Here is a 21,581-nt window from a genome sequence, read left to right as displayed (position 1 = left end):
AAGCAAATAAAATAAAGTAGGGGGTTTAAACAACAGAGAATAAGGCTGATGCACGGTTTTTAAAAATCCAGGAAAGATTTTCTGGGATTAAGGCACAGAGGACCCTGAATAGTAAGTCACGAGCTTCCTTAAAGCACAGCATTTCGGATCAGAAAGAGCAGGATTTGCATGAATGCAAAATCCGGAGTGATTTCAGCTCAAGAAAAAGAACTTCCAAAGAGTTCTTTGTTACTGGGAATGTTCAAAGAGGGGTTTCCAGGACGCGTTAGGTGGTATTCAAGCATCACAGATCAGTCGGCCTCAGAAACAAGCAAGACCCTTCCCACAGAGACTAAAATGAAACGAGTGTATGAAATGCCTAGCATGGTGCCTGGCGCCTAGGGGAGGCATAATAAGTTATTAGGTGTCTTCTCACCCCGAGAGTCCATGGATCTATGATCACATATATTGGATGTATTTCTGGAGAGGTAATGGGGTACATTCTAGATTTTTCCAGAAGCTCACAATTTTCTCGTGTGGGGCTATGGAGAGAGAAGGCGAGGGGAGAGAAGGGGGCACGTTGTCCTTGCTGGGGGCGGCCGCTCTTCCTCTGCCTGGAATTTTCCAGCGCCTTCAGGCGGTTACAGGCTTGGGACTTATGCTCTCCACCACAGCCGAAATAACGACGCCAGCAGCCTTGGCTCCTTCCATCAGGGCGTGCTCTACCTGCACAGCAGAGGGTTTCACAGGACACTCAGAGCTTCTGGCCTGTCCCACCCCTACACCTCACCCCTCCCCTTCAGGAACCGGCCTGCCTGGAGTCTTTTCCTAGAGAAGGAAGCAGCCCGGCTAGCCTACATTTCCTTAGGACCGAGAGAAGTCAGGCTGGCCAGAGACGGATGTCCGAGGCGGACGCTCTCCCTTTTCCCCACGGGCATCCACGGCTCCTGACTCCCTTCTTCCCTGAGAGCCCATTCAGCTCAGGGTCTGCCTCTAGTGTAAGGCTCAGAGGCAAAGGATGTCAGCGTGGCGGGACCACAGGAATCTGAGAGCCAAGGAAGGGGACCCGCTTGGACGAAACTCACTTGGAGAAAGTCACGAAGTGACTTAGCGTCTAAGCTTGGCCCTTACTCCATAGAAGGCCCCTTGTAATCCATGTGATCCTTGGGGTCTTCTTTTCATATACAAAGGCTCACGGGACAGGAGGTCCCTCACACCAGAACCCCCAAGCCCTCGGCCCTGGAGGGAGGCCTCCCAAGAATGGCGTACAGGCTGGGAGTGAACAGAGTACAAAGGAGGAAGGTGGGAAGAGCAGAGGGGGGCGGGGGCCGGGGCGCGGGGGGACCTGCTCACACCCAGCAATAGTCGAGAGCCTGGGATTGGAGCCCAGGGGCCAGAGAGAACAAAAAAATATATAGGACAAAGGCGGAAAAAATGATGTCCTGCCTTTAATTCTTGAGTTCTTTTTGTTGTTTTTATCACAGTTCACCTTTATTTTTATTTATTGAGTAATCTATGAAAAAGGGGATAATAAACACATCCTCTGCTCATCTCATGGGGTGTTCGTAAGGATCAAATATGAACAAGGGGCACTCAAGTTGTCACAGATAGATTTTCAAAGCTCTTGAAGACACGAGCTGTGGCTCTTGAGATTTCTACCACCCCATGTGGTGGGGAGTCACAAACCCAAACACAGCACCACCGGCCAGGCTGATAATGCTAGTGAGACCGGAAGTGGCCTACCTACCCACCCCCACCCCCCATCTAAAGAGGCAGCCCCTACTTGGCCCCACAGGGCGTCGGCAAGTAGGGACATGGGGCCTGATGGCCTGATCAATTAGTTGTTCCAGAGATGTTGTGAAACCAAATTGTTTTATATAAAATCTCTACATGTTTCAATGTTGGTTGGGGCACCTGGGTGGCTCAGTCAGTTAAGCGTCTGACTTCGGCTCAGGTCATGATCTCACGGATCATGAGTTCGAGTCCCGCATCAGGCTCTGTGCTGACAGCTCAGAGCCTGGAGCCTGCTTCCCATTCTGTGTCTCCTGCTCTCTCTCCGCCCCTCCCCTGCTCATGCTCTGTCTCTGCCTGCCTCAAAAATAAATAAACATTAAAAAAATAAAAAGAAATTAAAATGGTTTGCCCAAGGAGACTCACGGACGGCCAACATGGGACTTGGCCCAGGGTCCTGGCTCTGCAGACCTCCGTGTGTTAACAGAGGTGAAAATACCTCCCGGACCGTAAGGTCCCGTAGAAGTAGAAGCCCCGTCAGACAACAAATATAAAACCACTGTCGACCATTCTGACCGGTGACTGGGGTGACAAGGCCCCAGGAGAGCTGAGCGAGAAGCCCCCCGGCAGAGCCAAAGGTACCCTACCTGCTGGCTTCTGGACACACCGTATCTGAGGTCATTGACAAAGTGCTCGCAGTTCCCGTCAATCAGGCTGTACTGCACTATCTTGTTGATCATCTTCTTCGTGCGCTGGATGATCCTGTCCACGGGCAGGGGCAGGTACGTCCCGTCCAGCTTATTGTTGACCTTCCAGGAGCAGCCGTGAAGCACGTCCTCCAGGCGACTATATTTCACGAGGGCCCGATTGCTGAAGACTGAGGTGATGCTGCCGGCCTCAAATTCCTCACCTACAGACCAAGATGAACGGAAGCTGGAAAGCTGCAAAGGACAGCCATTGGGGGGCGCGGGGGTGCGGGGCGCAGAGCACTGGCTCAGTCCAAGATGTTGGTCAAGCTGCTGCCCTCTGCGAGGCCTCGGCTTCACCATCTATAAAAGGCATGGCGGTGGCACCTGGGTAGCTCGGTTGGTTAGGCATCGACTCTTGGATCTCACAGTTGGTGAGTTCGAGCCCTGCCTGGGGCTCTGCACTGACAGGGCAGAGCCTGCTTGGGATTCTCTCTCTCCCTCTCTCTCTCTCCCCCTCTCTCTCTCTCCCCCTCCCTCACTCATGCTCTGTCTGTCTCTCAAAATAAATAAATACACTTCAAAAAGAATAAAAATAAAAAGGCCTGGCAGAGGATGGGAGATGAAATGAGCCACCCAGAACCAACTCGCCCTTGACGACTTCTACTCTGTACTGCACTCCCCACTGTCAGCCCCCCCAGCAATCTCTCTCTTATAAAACTCTAGACGAACCTTATGTCACGGCCCCGGACTCCATTCGGTGTTGTATTGACCTGACCGAGTCCTAGAGTTTGAGTCTTGCTTTCCTAACTAGACTTGAGCATCTTCGCAAACGTGTGCTAAACACCCTAAGACTGTTTTTTCTACCACGCCCATATGGATAAGCCAAGGTGGGTACCCTCCCCGTCTGAAAGCTGTCTGAGAACGAGAAGTGTCCCTGTTCTGTTCTTACGTATTCGAAGAGTATCTGTTGATGTTACAAGAGCTGGCAGCAGGGAGTTCAGCTCTGAGGAACAGAAGTCATTTTTAGAAGATGATCCGATGGGGAGGGGAGGGACATAATGGTTAGCGATCTCTCTGCTGATACAACAGGGAGGCTCTCGGACTCAGTGTGGAAAGGAGAGGTGGAGGGGGTAAATGTGATGTGGAGCACTTTTTACCTTGTCAGGGTGTAGGCAGGGCAGGGGAGAGGGTCTCTGCCCTGCTGGAATGTCCGGGCAGAAAGTTCCGGGCAGATGAGAGGCTGGACCCAAGGAGGAGGCTGGAGCCCCGGGCAGTGAGAGCCGTGAGCAAGATCCCAGTGCCCTTCTGTAATTTCATCCTGAACGGGCAGACCTTGCACAAGATCCAAAACTCCAAAGGCATCAAAGAATACGCCCATTCTCCCGGCTCCCCCAGGTCCCTTCGCCCGAGGCGCCCCCGGTTAACCGAGTCAATTTCCTGTTCTCTGCGGTAATCTTCTATCACCACTTCCTCCCATCAGATCTCCACTAACTTTTAATTTAGCTGCCAATTTAATCCCAGCCTTTGTGTCAGGCGATGTTGAGTAAAGAAAGAAGGGCTAAGTCCACAATGTGGCCGAGCGGCCCAGGACAGGGGGAAAGAGCAGGAGACAAGGGCGGGCGGAGGTGCCCCAGTGATGGGGGAGCCGGAAGCAGCCTCTGGGGACAGCAGGCAACGAGGGACGGTCGGAACGTGTAAGCCTCTGCACCCCTCCCGGGGAGCCCTCAGAAATATGAGGAAGGCCACTGAGGTTCAGGGAACAGGAACACTTTCTGACCTTCCGTCTCCCTTTGGGCTGAACACTCAGTGGGTTTTGGTAGACAGAGATCAGGCGCCATCACCCAGTTCAGTTAAGGCCCCGAAAAGCTTTAAGAGTTCTATCGCTCATGGGGCGCCTGGGTGGCTTAGTCGGTTAAGCGTCCGACTTTCGCTTAGGTCATGATCTCGCGGTTGGTGGGTTCGAGCCCCGCGTCGGGCTCTGTGCTGACTGCCAGCTCAGAGCCTGGAGCCTGTTTCAGTCTGTGACTCCCTCTCTCTCTGACCCTCCCCTGCTGTCTCTCTGTCTCTCCTAGAAATAAATAAAACATTAAAAAAAAAAAAGAGTTCTACCGCTCATGAAAGGCGGCAGCTAAGGAACATAATAACTAACTGCACTTTTCACTCCGCTAACTTCAATATCAAAATCAATATTCCAAGAGAGTACCCGCTCTTACTCGGGGGGGCCAGGTGGACCACACAGTCGTCTTCCACATAGATGGCCCAGTGCTCATAGCCGATGCGAAAAATCTCAATCAGGTCTCCAGGCCTGGGTCTTGGTTTGCTCTATGACGGAAGAAATAAGATCAAATAAAGAAACTGCATGTGTCCAAGGGGCCTGTTTGGAGATGGGCTGCGGCTCAGCCTAAAGACACTGGATTTCATCACTTTACAGAAATCGGGGCCACAAGAAGCCCTCTCCACTCACGAGACCAAAGGACTTGCCCCCCCTCCTGCTGTCACCCTCGTTATTAAAGCCACAGAGGTTGGGGCGCCTGGGTGGCTCAGTCGGTTAAGCGTCCGACTTCGGCTCAGGTCATGATCTCATGGTTCATGGGTTCGAGCCCCGTGTCGGGCTCTGTGCTGACAGCTAGCTCAGAGCCTGGAGCCTGCTTCGGATTCTGTGTCTCCCTCTCTCTCTGACCCTCCCTTGCTCATGCTGTCTCTCTCTCTCTCTCTCTCAAAAATAAATAAGACATTAAAAAAAAAATAAAGCCACGGAGGCTAATTGCCACCCTCATTATTAACGCCATAGGGGCTAACTGCGCCAGCAATCAATGTATTGTCACTTGGCTCCAAATGCACCGTCTAGATAAGTTCTGTGCCCCTCTTCATATCGTTTTTTTTTTTTAATGTTTATTTAGTTTTTAGAGAGAGAAGAGGGAAAGAGAGCGAGAGAGGCAGAGGATGAGAGGGACAGAGGATCCGAGGCAGGCTTCGTGCTGACAACAGAGAGCTTGATGGAGGGCTCAAACCCATGAACCATGAGATCAAGTCAGACACTTAACTGACTGAGTCACCCAGGCGCCCGGAGTTTCTTCATATATTGTAGTTACTCTTACATAGTTTAATAATTCTATAGTAAATGTCCCCATTTAACCTACTGTGTGTTTCCATCTCTTGATTGGACCCAGAATGCTGATTGATATTCTTTCTCTTCAAAGAGGCCTGGGGAGGAGACCGTGTGTGTGTGCCTGTGTGTACCCAGTTCGGTATTGTGCACTTAAAAATTTATTAAGAGGGTAGATCTATCCCTGTTTGTCCGAGAGGGGTCCTGGCAAGAAGTTCTGCTCCCTGATTCCTCCCTGAGAAAGGAAGGTCAGAGCCACTTTAGACGATCAAACCACCCCACTGACCCATCAACCTCACAGTGGCTTTGTCACGGATGCGAACTTTGTGACAATTTGCCCACGAAGTCTAACTTCCTCGAGGCTGTATCTCATTCCCAGGTCCTAGCTCCGCTTCCCTGGTAGAGGATAGACATTTGCTTGGGCAAAAAACTCAACAGAAGTAAAAGGGGATTTTTCACCGGTTTCTTTTCTGATATACAGATTCACAAAGTGTGTTTAACCATCACCGCCATCAAGTGAGAACATGGATTGGTCTAAACATCCAAAGAGGGTCCTCACATCTGTGCAGCCTTTTCCATCTCCTAACCCCAGGCCACCCTGTCCCCCTTAGCTGTCATTCAGCTTTTTTCTTCTACCTTTCCCCCACTCACACCCCCACCTCTCCCACCACCCCCAGTCCCAAGTTACCACTAGGCTACTTTCTCTCTCTATAGATTTGTCTTTTCTGGACATTTCATATTAATGGAATCATAACATGTGGTCTCTATGTCTGGCTTCTTTCAGTTAGCATAATGTTTTTGAGATTCATCCAGGACGTAGCATGGATCAGTGCTCCATTAAATGGGCACACAGCATTCTGTTTAACCAGTTCTGATCGTTTTCAATGCTATTTTGGCTATTCTGGATCTTTTGCTATTCCATATACATTTTAGGATCACCTTATCAATGTATACAAAATGCCTCCTAGCATTTCAAGAAGGATTTTGTTTAATGTATAGATCAATTTGGCAAAGACTGTCACCTTAATACTAGAATTTTCCATTCCAAAGACAGAGAATGTCTTTTCATTTGCATGCATATTTAACAATTTTTTAATGTTATTAATTTTCGAGAGGCAGAGAGGAACAGAGTGTGAGTGGGAGAAGGGCAGAGAAAGAGAGAGAGACAAGGAATTTGAAACAGGCTCCAGGCTCCAAGCTGTCAGCACAGAGATTGAGGGGGGCTCAAATTCACAGGCAAGCCAAGAGATCATGACCTGAAGCGAAGTCCCGCACTTAACCACTTAACTGACTGAGCCACCCAGGCGCCTCTCATTTGCTTAACCTTGAATATACTTTTGCAATGTTTTGTAGTCTTCCTTTTTCATTAATTTTAGTTTCAAGTATTTTTATGCTATTAGGAATGGAATTGCTTTCTTGGTTTTCATTTCCCAATAGCTTATTTCTAACATATAAAAATACAGTTGATTTTTTTTTTGTACATTTGACTTGTATCCTGCAACCTTGCTGGATGTATTTACTAATTCTGATAGTTTTTTCACTTAAAAAAATTTTTTAATGTTTTATTTCTGAAAGAGAGAGAGAGAAAGAGAGAGAGAGAGAGACAGAGCGTGTGTGGGAGAGGGGCAGAGAGAGAGGGACGCACAGAATGGGAAGCAGGCCCCAGGCTCTGAGCTGTCAGCACAGAGCCCAACAAAGGGCTCAAACCCATGAACCATGAGATCAATGACCTGAGCTGAAGTTGGACGCTTAGCCGACTGAACCACCCAGGTGTCCCTATTTTGATAGTTTTTGAAAGTGTGTGTTTGTGGATTCCTTTGATTTTTCTGCATATACGTATAGATGTGATGAGAGTGGACATCCGTGCCTTGCTCCTTATCTAGTATTTCTTCATCAAACATGCTGTCAGTTGTAGGGTGTTTGCAGGTGCACTTTTTCAGGGTGAAGAAGTTCTCTTTGGTTGTTAATTATTTTTTTATGTTTTATTTATTATTGAGACAGAGGGAAACAGAGCATAAGCAGGGGAGGGGCAGGGAGAGAGGGAGACACAGAATCCTAAGCAGTCTCCAGGCTCTGAGCTGGCTGTCAGCACAGAGCCCGACGTGGGGCTCGAACTCACGAACCGTGAGATCGTGACCTAAGCCGAAGTTGGACGCTCAACCGACTGAGCCACCCAGGCGCCCTTGGTTGCCAGTTTTTTTAAGAGACTTTTTATCATCGGCAGCTGTTAGATTTTGCTAACTGCCTTTTCTGGGTACAAGGATAAGATCACATTATTTCTGTCCTTTATTAATACAGAATATTACCTTAATTTATTTGAGGGTGTTCTACCAAACTTGCATAATCTCAGTTATGGTGTCTATCTTCTTGGTATGTTGCCGAATTCAGTTTGCTAGTATTTTGTGGAGGAATTTTACATCTACATTCCCAAGAGATATTAGTCAGTAGTTCTTTCCTTTGGGGAAGAGAAGGGAATTTTAGAGTTTTCAGGAATTTTCTCTCGAAACACCTTCAGTATTCCCACTGGATGGAGGCAGTAAGGTAAAAACCTGAATGGGATTCACACCGGACTTAATAGTCACCAAGAATGACCACTCCCTTGCTAGGTTTTCTTTCACTATGAATTCATTTATTGAGCTTTGGGCCTCCACCTTGGTTGCACATGAAAATGACCTGGGGAACTTTAAAAAACTAAGATGCTCCAGAGTGCGGCCTGGGGACTAGAGTTTTAAGCACTCTCCAAGTGACTCTAGTAGCAGCCAGGGTTATAGCCCTGGAGGCTTTTCCAAGGTCTTCTCCTTCCTTTTCCCTACACTTTACCCTCCCCAGCATTTCATGGACCTCCTAGAACTATCTATATCCTCCAGGACAGCCTCTGCTCCCAAGTGACGTTCCAATCTCTAATTCCAGATTAGCGTCTCCGTGCCCATTTTCTCTCTTTGGAGTAAGATGCTACTTCAAAACCTTCCATCCGTCTGCCTTTTATTCCCTTTGCAGAGACTGGCAACCCAGCTCTGACCTTCCTCCCAAAAATAGTCACCTGCTTAGAAAACCTGGATTTTGTAAGCCCCTGGATAATGGTTCTGAAAGTCTTATCAATCTGACAGACATGATGTAGGGAAGTGGGCCGCGGGTTTATTCCTGCCTATGGCCTGTGGTAGGGAAGCAAGAGCAAAATCACAATGTAAGAACATTAATTGGAACTCCTGGGAGTAAAAAGATGAAGCCTCGAGACTGTTTCTAGAACACACGGACTCTGGGGTCAACCTCCTGACCAGGTATTGGAGTAGATGGGGAAAGCCAGCAGTAGAAGAAAATCATCAAGACACAAATACTAGGAGCTCCACATATGGCTCTGACCCTAACCCAGACAACATCTCAGAAATAAAATCCAGAGCCTGACTCTCTAAAACAGGGCAAGTGAATGGAAACCATTATCAATGGTATAAAAGTTCCCTGCAGGGACCCAGTGATAATATTGCTTATCACATTGTAATGTAAGTCTTATCTTCTTCCTGATTCCCCACAAGTCTGTGAGAACCTTGAGGGCAAGGATAAGAATATCCTTCCAGATCACTGCTAAATAAAAAAAATATACCAAAGGAAAGCTCGATAGCCTTTATTTCACTGCTATCAAGTAAAATCTTCTTCACCTTTTATTACATTTTTCCCAGTAATATTGAGTCCTACAGACCTGCTTTTTGCTTACAGTGTTATCAATTGAGATTCTAGAGCCTAGCCTTAAAAATGCAAGTCTGTATAAATTTCTGTTTAAAAAGAATCTTCTGGGGCGCGTGGGTGGTGTGCATGGGTGGCTCAGTTGGTTGAGTGTCTGACTTCAGCTCAGGTCGTGATCTCACGGTTTGTGGGTTCAAGCCCCACGTTGGGCTCTGTGCTGACAACTCAGAGCCTGAAGGCTGCTTCGGATTCTGTGTCTTCCTCTCTCTCTGTTCCTCCCCTGCTAGCGCTCTGTGTCTCTCTCTCTCAAAAATAAATAAAGATTAAAAAAATTCTTTTTAAAGAATCTTCTAAAATGTTGAAGGTGATGCCCACCCCGCAGCTAGAAGGGCAACAGCAGCTTTCGGCATCATAAAGCTTGCTAAAGAATCTGACTTGCTTACGTACTAAATTGGAAACATTTACAAAACTATCAACCTTGTTATATTGGGCCATACGGGGGCTTCATGAACGTTTATAACTGCTACCAACGTGCTCTGTTCTCTGCTAGGATAAGTCAGTCCATAGAGTATCATTTGAAACAAATGGTCTTGAACCATCTGGAAGCTGGCGTAGTGTCCCGTGAAAATATCCTTCAAGGAAAAACTGAAATTCTCATTGGTAGTTGGACTTGATCATTCATTGGCCTAGTAATAATGTTCTAATCGTTGACAATTCTACATTTCTGAACAATATAACTAAGACTAACTCGATGGGCACTTTCCTCTTCTCTCATAGAATCAGTTGGCTCTATCTTCTATCACATAATGAGAAATAAAAACCTTTGACTGTCAGGATTATTATTTTATGAAAGAGATCAAAAGTCTCCCCTCATTTGAGCGAGTACAAGGCAGAGGGTCCAAGGGAACCCACAGTAATTGTGATCGTCAACTTCTGCAGTAAACTCAGCATGTAGAATCATATCATGCTAAAACCACTGCTAGAAGACACCTTCAGGGGCGCCTGTGTGGCTCAGTCAGTTGAGCGTCCGACTTCGGCTCAGGTCATGATTTCATGGTTCGTGGGTTTGAGCCCCGCATCAGGCTCTGTGCTGACAGCCAACTCAGAGCCTGGAGCTTGTTTCAGATTCTGTCTCCCTCTCTCTCTCTGACCCTCCCCTGCTCACGCTGTCTCTCTCTCTCCCTCCCTCTCTCTCTCTCTCTGTCAAAAATAAATATAAACATTAAAAATTAAAAAAAAAAAAAAAGAAGATACCTTCAAAAACACTAGGTGCAATCTCTTCATTTTTCTTCTTACTACTTAAATTCTTTTAAATAGTAACTGACTGGGGGTGCCTGGGTGGCTCAGTCGGTTGAGCGTCCAACTTTGGCTCAGGTCATGATCTTGAGGTTTGTGGGTTCGAGCCCCACATCAGGCTCTGTTATGACAGCCTGTTTTGGATTCTGTGTCTCCCTCTCTCTATGTCCCTCTCCCACTTGCACTCTGTCACTCTTTCTCTCTCCTTCAAAAATAAATAAACATTAAAATTTTTTTTTAATTAAAATAAGGTAACTTACATCCAAGAGAATTGAAAACATACGGGGTGCCTGGGTGGCTCAGTCAGTTAAGCATCCAACTTTGGCTCAGGTCACGATCTCATGGATTGTGAGTTCTAGCCTCACGTTGGGCTCTTTGCTGTCAGTGCAGAGTCCACTTCAGATCCTCTGTCTCCCCCCTCAACCCTCCCCTGCTCATGCTCTCTCTCTCTCAAAAATAAATAAACATTTTTTTTAAAAGGTAGAGACCATTGGATTAAAAAGCAAAACCCAACTCCATGCTGTTTACAAGAAACATATTTTTAATACAAATGCATAAATAGGTTACAAACAAAAGCCAAAAAATTTTACCCCATGCTAGCAACTAATTGAAAAAAGTTAGAGTGGCTATACTATCTGACAAAGTGGGTATTTCAAAGCAAAGAATATTACTAAAGATAAAGTGATTTCATAATAATAAGGGAATCTGTTTACCGAGAATAATCATCCTAAATGTTTTCATGTCTACCAACAAGCCCTGTGATTCATTAAGAATGAACTGATAAAACTACAAGGAGAAAGAAACAAATCCACAGTTATATTCAGAAATTTTATGCTCCTCAATGTAATTAACAGAAAAATACCAGCATAAGACCTGAATAACACTATGAACCAACTTGACCTAACTGGTATTTATAGAATACTCCATCCAATAATAGCAGAATACACATTCTTCTCAAGAGCTAATAGAACATTTACCAAGACGGACCACATTTGGGGCCATGAAACAAGTCTCAATAAATTTCAAATGGGTTCAAATCATATGAAGTGTGTTAAACGGGGAAGTTTACAGTCACAACTGAAAGTCATAATAGAAAGGAAGAAAGGTCTGAAATCAATGACCTCCACTTCCACCTTAAGACATTAACAAAGAAACGTGGGGGGGCACCTGGATGGCTCAGTCAATTAAGCCACCGACTCCTGATTTCAGCCCAGGTCATGACCACATGGCCAAGAGTTTGAACCCCATGTCAGGCTCTGCACTGGGCGTGGAACCTGCTTAAGATTCTCTCTCTCTCCCTCTACCACTCCCCTACCCACACAAAGTCTCTCTCTTTCTCAAGAACTAAAAACAAACAAATAAATAAATAAGAAATGTGAAATAATACCAAAGTAAGGAGAAGGAAGGAAAATAATAACAACTGGGGCAGAAGCGGAGATAAAGAAAATAGAAAAACAATACAGGAAAATCAATGAAATCATAAGCTAGTTCTTTGAGAAAACCAATAAAATTGATAAAATGCTAACCAAATGGATTAGAAAAATAAGGAGAAGACAAAAGTTACCAATATCAGGGCTGAGAGAGATGACATTATTACACATTCTGCAGATAGTAAGGGAATATTAAAAATAACTTTATGCCAATAAATTTGACAAATTATAGGAACTGGGGAAATTCCTTGAAGATACAAGCCATTAAAGTTCACTTACGAAGAAGTTGCAAATGACATACCAGATAAAGGGCTAGTATCCAAAATCTATAAGGAAGTCACCAAACTCCACACCCGATAAACAAACAATCCAGTGAAGAAATAGGCAGAAGATATGAACAGACACTTCTCCAAAGAGGACGTCCAGATAGCCAACAGACACATGAAACGATGATCAGCATCCCTCCTCATCAGGGAAATACAAATCAAAACCACACTGAGATACCACCTCACGCCAGTCAGAGTGGCTAAAATGAGCAAATCAGAAGACTCTAGATGCTGGTGAGGATGTGGAGAAACGGGCACCCTCCTACACTGTTGGTGGGAATGTAAATGGGTGCAGCGCCTCTGGAAAACAGTGTGGAGGTTCCTCAAAAAATTAACAAGAGAACTCCCCTAGGACCCAGCAATAGCACTGCTAGGAATTTACCCAAGGGATACAGGAGTGCTGATGCATAGGGGCACATGTACCCCAATGTTCATAGCAGCACTCTCTACAATAGCTAAAACATGGAAAGAGCCTAAGTGTCCATCAACGGATGAATGGATCAAGAAGAAGTGGTTTATCTATACCATGGAATACTCCATGGTAATGAGAAACAATGAAATCTGGCCATGAGTAGTAACACGGATGGACCTTGAGGGTGTTATGCTGAGCGAAATAAGTCAGGCAGGGAAGGACAGATACCATATGTTTGCGCATATAGGAGGATTAGGAGGAACGTAATGGAGGACTGTGGGGGAGAAGAAGGGGAGAAATGGGGGGGAGTGGGAGGGAGGCAAACCATGAGAGACTCTTGAACGCCGAGAACAAACTGAGGGCTGATGGGGGTGGGGGGGAGGGGAAGGGGGTGATGGGCATAGAAGAAGGCATTTGTGAGGATGAGAACTGGGTGTTATATGGAAACCAACTTGACAATAAAATATTTTAAAAAAATAAAGTTCATTCATGAAGAAACAGATCATGTGACTATCCCATATCTATTAAGGATTTATAGTTACAACTAAAATTCTTCCCACAAAGAAAACTCTAAGTCCAAATGACTTCGCTGGTAAATTCTACCAAACATGAAAGGAAGAAATTATATGAATTCTACACAAGAATATCGCGAAGTAGGAGTACTTCTAAACTCAACCCGTAAGACCAGCATTACCTTAATACAGAGCCAGACAATTACAAGAAAATAAAATTACAGATCAATACCCTTTATGAATATAAATACAAAAATCCTAAGCAAAATTCTATAAATCGAATCAAACAATGTATAAAGAGAATACATTATGGCCATGTGTGGGTCCCCCACCCCAGGATTTCAGGGTTGTTATAACATTTGAACACCCCTCAGTGTAATTAAAACTAAAAAAGAAAAGCTATGATCTCAATGGGTACAGAAAAAGCATTTGTTAAAGTTCAATGTCTATTCCTGATTTTTTTTAAAAAAAGAGCTCTCAACACATTTAAAAAGGGATAAAAGGCTCTGATAAAATGGCATCTATGAAAAACCTACAGCTTACATCATGTTAAATGGTAAAGACTGGATGTTTTCCCTTTAAGTTAAAGAATGAGACGAGCGTATCTGCTCCCATCACTGCTATCAAGTGGGAGTTCAAGTTGTACTGAAGTTCCCAGCTAGTGCAATTTAAGACAAAAATAAATAAAGGCACCCAGATTAGAAAGGAAAAGGCAAAACTGTCTTCATTTGCAGATGACATGATCATCTATGTAAAAAGTCTGCTAGAATCTACCCCCCAAAAGATACTAAAGCAAATAAGTCAGTCTAACAAGGTTGAAGGTAAATCTACAAAAGTCAACTATAGGGGGTGGCTCAGTTGGGTAGGTGTCTGACTCTTGATTTCCGCTCAGGTCATGATCTCTGGTTCATAGGATTGAGCCCCATGCTGGGCTCCATTGAGCCTCACACTGTCAGCATGGAGCCTGCTTGGAATTCTCTCTCTCCCTCTGTCTCTGCCCTCCCCAGCTCACATTCTTTCTCACATATGTGTAGTCTCGAAATAGATAAACTTTTTAAAAAAAGTCCACTGTAGTTCCAATTACTAGCAGCAAACGTTCAGAAATTAAATTTTTTTCATTTAAATTTTTCAAAATTGAAATCTGAAAAAAATTTTTATTTCAGTGGTATCAAAAAAGATGAAATACTGACCAAAGATCTGAAAATCTTTCAAAAGATGTGCAAGATCTGCATGCTGAAATTTATAAAACATTGCTGAGAGAAATGACAGAAATAAGTAGCACATCTTGCTCATGGGCTATGAGACTCCATATTGTTAAGATATCAGTTGTCTTAAAGATTTGATGTGATTCCCATCAAAGTCCCAGAAGGCTTTTTGTAGAGCCTTGGATGGCCAAAACAACTTTGAAAAAGAAGGCCAAAGTTGGAGGGTTAGCATTACTTGATTATTATAAAGCTCTAGTAATCAAAATAGTATGGTCCTGGCCTCACCATAGACAAGTAGGGTCAAGAGAACAAAACAGAGAGCTCAGAAAGAGACTTACGGTACATAGATAACTGGTTTTTATGAAGGTACAAAGACAACTCAATGGAGAAAGAACGGTCTTTTCAACAAATGGTGCCAAGACAAATGCATATCTGTGGGGAATAAACTTAGGAATTCCCTGAGCCTACACGGATGGGTGTACAAGGCATAAAGAGTTAGAAAGCTCCAGGATGAACACACACAAGTCTGGGTAAACGGGATGAAGTAAATGGGGCAAAGGACCCCGGTGTAGGACAAAGATATAGGAATAGAAACGTCTTAGGATGAAAGCATCAAAAATGAGGTAAACAAGATTAGGTGTTGAGGGTGGAAACGCCCCGCAACTTAGTACCGTAGCAGAAAGCTGCTTTCACAGGAAGGAAGGACCAATATAGGTAAACAGGTAAACAGGACTTTAGACCACAGCAGGTGAAGTTGCCCAGAGTGGAGTTAATTAGCAAAAGAGGGGGGCCTTGTTGACCCTGAGGTAGCAAGCTCTGTCTTTCTTGTCCTCTAGACCGGTTTAGGTAAACAGAGGTGGCGCCTCATGTCTGCTGTAAACAACCTTCCGCCCAGCGCCAGGATTTTGTTTGGTATTGACCCAAACCCCTAACACCGCATATCTTCAAAACCCCCTTTCCCTCATGAGTTAATGTTCACGGTTTCATTATCTCTTTGTGCACGTCCATCACGCTTGTAAGCCTTCTGATCTTAATAAATACAGACCAAGGACCCTTACTTGGGGCTCTTATCTCCTTCTGGACATTAGCCTCTCTCGAGTTTTAATCCTGCGTCCTGCTCTCTTGCTGGACAAGAGAGAACTCCAGACCCAGAGTCTACGACAGACATCCACAAGGAAAACAAAACAAAACTTCAATCTGTACCTCACGCCATATACAAAACTTAACTCGATATGTATCAAAGATCTAAGTGTAAATGTAAAAAACAAAACACTAAAACTTTAAAATATCTAAGGGTGGCTGGGTAGCTCAGTTGGCTGAGTGTCCAACTCTTGATTTCAGCTCAGACGGTGATTCTGGAGTGGTGGGATCGAGCCCTGTGTTGATATTCTCCCTTTCTTCCTCTGCTCCACTCTCCTGCTCTCTCTCTCACTCTCTCTAAAATAAATTTTAAAAAATGAAAATATCTAAAAGAAAACAGGAGAAAACCTTTGTGATCTTGGGTTAGGCAAAGATTTCTTAGATACTACATCAAAGGCACAATTCATCAAAGAAAAAAGTTATAAATTGGACTTCATCGAATTGAAAAAAAAAAAGTTCTTCAGAAGGTATTGTTAAGAGAATGAAAATACAAGCCACAGACTGAGAGAGAAGACTGCAAAGCATGTATCTGATGAAGGGCTTGCACACAGGCTCTCTGAAGAACTCCCAAACATACAAACCAAGGAAAAAAATGGGCAAAAGATTTGGACATTTCACCCAATAGGATATATATGGATGACAAATGGGCACATGAAAAGATGTGCAACATTACTAGTCATTAGGGAAATGCAAATTAAAACCACAATGAAATCCCTACATACCTTTTAGGATAGCTAAAATTAGAGACTTACTCTACTAAATACTAATGAGGACATGGAGTAACTAGGATTTTCACACACTTCTGGTGGGAATGTCCCACCAGTTTGGAAAATAGTAGGTTAAGCACACACATCTACCATATGATCTAGCCATTTCATCCCTACGTGTTTACCCAAGAGAAAAGACAGCATATATCTGTACAATGACTTGGGCGCAAATGTCCATACCAGCTTTATTTCTAATAGCCAAAATCTGGGAACAGCTCAAAGGCCCATCAACAGGTAAATGGATAAACAACGGTGTATCCATACAATGGAATACTACTCAGTAATAAAAAGGAATCCAGTATTAATGACATCCAATAGTATGGATACAACTTGAATTTTTAAAATTTTTTAAAAAATTTCAATATTTATTCTTGAGAGAGAGAGAGACAGCTTGAGCAGGGGAGGGGCAGAGAGAGAGGGAGACAGAATCCGAAGCAGGCTCCAGGCTTGGAGCTGTCAGCAGAGTCCGATGTGGGGCTCGAACCCACAAGCTGTGAGATGGTGACCTGAGCTGAAGTCGGACGCTCCACTGACTGAGCCACCCAGGCTCCCCAACTTTATTTTTTTTTTATGTCTATTTATATTTGAGAGAGAGACAGTGAGTGAGCGGGGGAAGGGGAAAAGAGAGACAAAGACAGAATCAAAGAGTTGTCAGCACAGAGCCCAACGCGGGGCTTGAACTTACTAGCCTCGAGATCACGATGTGAGCTGAAGTCGGATGCTTAACTAGCTGAGCCACCCAGGCGCCCCTGGATACAACTTTAAATAACTACATGAAATTAGGTGAAAGGAGATGGACAAAAAGGGCACATAGGATCTGATTTCATTTACATAAATTTCTAGAAAATGCAGATTCATGTACAGGGACAAAAGCAGATCAGGTGCTTCCTTGGTACAAGAAAAGGGGGGATTTATAAAGGGAAACCAAGTTTTGTAAGTCACGGAGATGTTCATTACCTTGATTGCGGTGATGGTTTCGTGGGCGTGCCCATATGTCATAACATATCCAACTGTATGTTCTAAATATGGGCAGTTTATTGTATGTCAGTTATACCTCAATAAAGCTCAATAAAGAGTTCAACAAAGCTGTGTTTAAAACATTTTTGAAGGCATATCCAACATCCCAAATCACTAGGCAGTTGAACCTGCAACACAGTCTAAAGAAAGTAAAGCCCAGTCTGCAGAGAAGTGGCAGGCACGTTACAGATATGCGCTAAGAATTCTCCTGATACCCACCTCGGCAGCTTGCTTTGTTAATTTGTCTGCACTCTCAGGCTTTGGGGTTGAATGCGCCTCTGATCTTTTCTGGTTGGGTGTGGTCTCCAAGTTAACTACGGGCTTCTCCCTAAACCAATGTTGGGATCATGCAGTTAACGAATCACACTATTTCACAATTCTTGGACATTCTGCATCACTTCAGCTGTGTGATTTTAAGATATCTTTCAATTTTCAGATTCTAGGAAACATTTTCCCGGAAGCTTGCTTCTGTGATCACGCATTTAGCTGTCATACAAAATCACTGCCCTTTACTGCTTTTCAGAGAATTGTTTAAAATGCTAATGAGGGGCACCTGGGTGGCTCAGTTGGTTAAGCAACCAACTTCGGCTCAGGTCATGATCTCACGGTTCGTGGGTTTGAGCCCCGCATTGGGCTCTGTGCTGACAGCTCAGAGCCTGGAGCCTGCTTCAGATTCTGTGTCTCCCTCTCTCTCTGACCCTCCCCTGCTCACATTTTCTCTCTCTCTCTCAGAAATAAATAAAACATTTTAAAAAATTATAAAATAAAATGCTAACGATAGCAATGAGTAGCTTTCAGGACTTTTTAAAATTGCTGATCATCTTTCTTACATGTTTATCAAAGTGACACGCATAGCTTAAAAAGATGGTAATAGTACATAATGGCTTCTAATGAAATGCAGTAGAACTCTGTCGCTCCCTTCTCTCTTCTGGTCCAACTGTGAGGGGCAAGCACCTTGAACTCTTGAGCTATTTCTTCCAACCACTAGCTCCATATTTCTGAGACATTTCATCAGGCCACAATAGTGTGACTGCAAGTATCATGAAAGAAATTAGTATATTTTGTCCTTTGAACAAAATGTTGCAGGAGAGGGCTGAAACCAAAGACGGGAACATGCTTTGGGATAGTGTAGTGAAATATATTGGGGGCAAAAGACACTTGGCTGGCTCAGTCGGTAGAGCCTTAGAGCATCCAACTCCTAATTTCAGGGTTGTGAGTTCAATCCCCACTTCGGGTGGGGAGATTACTTTAAAAAAATAAAATCTTTGGGGAGCCTGGGTAGCTCATTCGGTTATACATCTAACTCTCGGTTTCGGCTCAAGTCATGATCTCACGATTTCATGAGTTCAAGCCTCGCATCGGGCTCTGTACTGACCGGAAGGCGACTGCTTGGGATTCTCTCTCTCCTCTCTCTGCTCCCCCCCGACTCATGTTGTCTCTGTCTCTCTCAAAATAAATAAATACTTAAACTTTTTATTTTTTTATTTAAAAAAAATTTTTTTAAGTATTTATTTATTTCTGAGAGAGAGACCAGCAGCATGCGCAGGGGAGGGTCAGAGAGAGAGGGAGACACAGAATCCGAAACAAGCTCCAGGCTCCGAGCTAGCTGTCAGCACAGAGCCTGATGCGGGGCTCGAACCCATGAACCATGAGATCATGACCTGAGCTGAAGTCGGACACTTAACCGACTGAGCCATCCAGGCGCCCCAATACTTAAATTTTTTAAATAAAAATAAAATAAAATCTTTAAAAAATTGTTTTAATGTTTATTTTTAAGAGAGACAGTATGAGCAGGGGAGAGGCAGAAAGAGAGGGAGACAGAACCCCAAGCAGGTTCCAGGCTCTGAGCTGCCAGCACAAAGCCTGGTAGGGGGCTGGAACTCACAAACCATGAGATCATAACCTGAGGCCAAAGTTGGACACAACCAACTAAGCCACCCAGGTGCCCCCCAAAAATAAAATCTTTAAAAAACTAAATAAAAAAGACCTGGGTTTGAATCCTGGCTCTGACACTTGCTGTCTAACCTTGAACTAGTAAATGAATCTGAACATCAGTTTGATTATCTATAAAACGGAGGTGAGAGTATTTGTCTCACATAATTCTCAAGACGGCTAAATGAGAGACCATATATACACATCTGGAACATTACCAACCCCCCAAATGCCATTTTCTTGACCTTTCCCCATGCTTCACTTCTTCACCAAAGAATAGTGTATGCGGGGTGGAGGGAACCCCTCATTTTCAGCATAGCTCTCTTGGGAACTTTCAGACCCTCGAAATCTTAAAAAGAAGCAAACTGGTCATAATCTGTTATTATCAGGAGCACACCAGCCTTCCGTTTACTGGTTAATGGTATGCTGGTTCCTACGGAAATCACTTCTGGATTTACAGAACTGCCATCAAGGTCGGTTCTTCAAAAGGCTCCCCCCCCCCACACCCTAAAACCCAGTCCTTCCATACGGAGTCTCTTACCCCTCCTGGACGCTTCTGTCCAGTTCCGAGGTTCCCTGCCGCAGGTGCTTGGGAGAGAGCTGGGCCAACACTTGAGATGATATTTCTAAAGGTGGGGGAGGGGAGAATACTATTTAAACCACAGTTGCCTCCTACAGGGAGTGAAATCTGTGAAGGTGGCTCGGAGCTCCAGGCTCCAACTGAGCCTGGCCTGGTTAGCCGTCAATTTTTTTGCATAAATGAAGGCGACTGCGGGACTAGGTGCTGGAGAGGTCTCAGCTCCTCAGGTTAGGAAAGGCTTTGGAATTCTCAGGGGTAGAATCTGGAAGAAGGTGGAGGGAGATCCCAGAAATCCTGGGACTAAACCCGGCGGCAGAAGCTCCTAAGGAAGCTAGGAGCCTAGAGGCGACCTCAACTCCGCCTGCCCGGGGCTGCCACCCCTGCTGGCACACTCCCGCCGCGAGCATAGTCGCAGGGCTCGCTCTGATTAAAATTAACAAATGCTCCTCCCCGACTCTGCGCTCATTCCGGTTAACCGGCATTTCGCGCAATCAACACGTAGCTGCGAGAAGGAGCCTCGAAGGCCACTCTGGTGACTTTTCTGGGGGTCCGACGGCGCGCTGGGACCTGAGAACCCCCCAAGGGGGCGTCCAGGCCGGGGCGCGGCGGCTCGGCGGGGAGGGGCCCGGTTTCTGCGGCGGCCGCCAGGCTGATGGGCGCATCGCTGGGCCGCCAGGAGCGGGGGGCCGGTCCTCCGACCCCGTACCGGCGGCTGCAGACGCGGGTTTGGGGCCGCGCGGGGGGAAGCGAGGGAGGCGGAGCCTGCTCTTCCCGGGGGCGCCCGGGCTCAGGCCCATCCCGCTGCGGCGGCTCCACGCCCGCCCGGCCCAGTCGGCTCTGCCCCTGCTCCGCAGAGCCGCGGCGTGGAGGGCGCTGGCGCAGCGGGGACGCAGGGGCGCCGAGCCCGGAACGCGGGGCGCGCAGCAAACGGCGGGGGCGCGCGGGGCGCCGTGCGCACCGCCAGGGGAACAGAGAGGGCGCCAGCGGGGGCGCTTGGAGGCCTGAGAAGGGCGGCGGCGGAGGTCCTTCATGGGGTGGAAGGCCACGCAGGACAGTAGGCGCGGAGGCCGGTGGTGCCATCCGACGTCGCTGGAGAAGCCAGAGATTAAGGAGCGACACATGCATTGAGGAGGGCCTGGGGGAGGCACACTCAGGGGTTAAAATTGAGGGATCCAAAGTTTTTATTTAAATTACATAACTTAAATTATATACCTTGTAATTAATTACATGTAATATGTACAAAACGTATGGAGTGCATGTAATTGTGAAACATGACAATAAAATGACTCCCCGTGGAAACACAAGTCTGCTTAAGAAGGGAATATACCTAACGCACAGAGGCTGCTTCCTGTGTGTTCCTCCCTTATCCCAGCTCCACGCCTCCCTCCGCCAGAGGTAAACTCTGCTGACTTGTGTCTATCATGCCCTTTGTTTAAAAGTTTTTTTAATGTTTATTTATTTTTGAGAGAGAGACAGAGCTCGAGCAGGGGAGGGGCAGAGAGAGGGAGACACAGAATCCAAAGCAGGCTCCAGGCTCTGAGCTGTCAGCACAGAGCCCAATGCGGGGCTCGAACTCAGGACCCATGAGATCATGACCTGAGCCCAAGTCGCACGCCTATCCGACTGAGCCACCCAGGTGCCTCTATACCCTTGCTTTTAAATATAGCTGTTTAGGGGCACCTAGGTGGCTCAGTTGATTAAGCCCCGGACTCTTGATTTTGGCTCAGGTCATGATCTCTGGGTTGGTGAGATTGAGCCCTACTTGGGGACTGATTATGCCT

At 45.7% G+C, this 21,581-nt stretch overlaps 1 protein-coding gene across 2 annotated transcripts; it reads right to left on the bottom strand.

The window, feature by feature from the left end:
• Positions 1-418: 418 nt before the first annotated feature.
• On the bottom strand, positions 419-20,657 carry PLAAT5 (phospholipase A and acyltransferase 5). Of its 2 annotated transcripts, XM_039257702.1 has the most exons (6): positions 20,507-20,657; positions 19,762-19,846; positions 17,508-17,616; positions 4,613-4,721; positions 2,358-2,620; positions 419-705 (listed from the first exon to the last, which is right to left on the bottom strand). In XM_039257702.1, the coding sequence occupies exons 1-6, from the start codon at positions 20,595-20,597 to the stop codon at positions 613-615; spliced, it is 750 nt and encodes a 249-aa protein (XP_039113633.1). In that variant the 5' UTR covers positions 20,598-20,657; the 3' UTR covers positions 419-612. The 2 variants fall into 2 exon arrangements, with proteins under 2 accessions (XP_039113633.1, XP_039113634.1); XM_039257703.1 differs by lacking the exons at positions 17,508-17,616; positions 20,507-20,657 and adding an exon at positions 20,368-20,468.
• Between the last annotated feature and the right edge of the window lie 924 nt (positions 20,658-21,581).

The sequence above is a fragment of the Hyaena hyaena genome, unplaced genomic scaffold (assembly GCF_003009895.1).
Source record: "Hyaena hyaena isolate Hyena2069 unplaced genomic scaffold, ASM300989v1 scaffold_632, whole genome shotgun sequence".
Taxonomy (NCBI): Eukaryota; Metazoa; Chordata; class Mammalia; order Carnivora; family Hyaenidae; genus Hyaena; species Hyaena hyaena.
The sequence above is the reverse complement of the archived record's forward strand: the minus strand, read 5'-3'. Positions and strand labels throughout refer to the sequence as shown.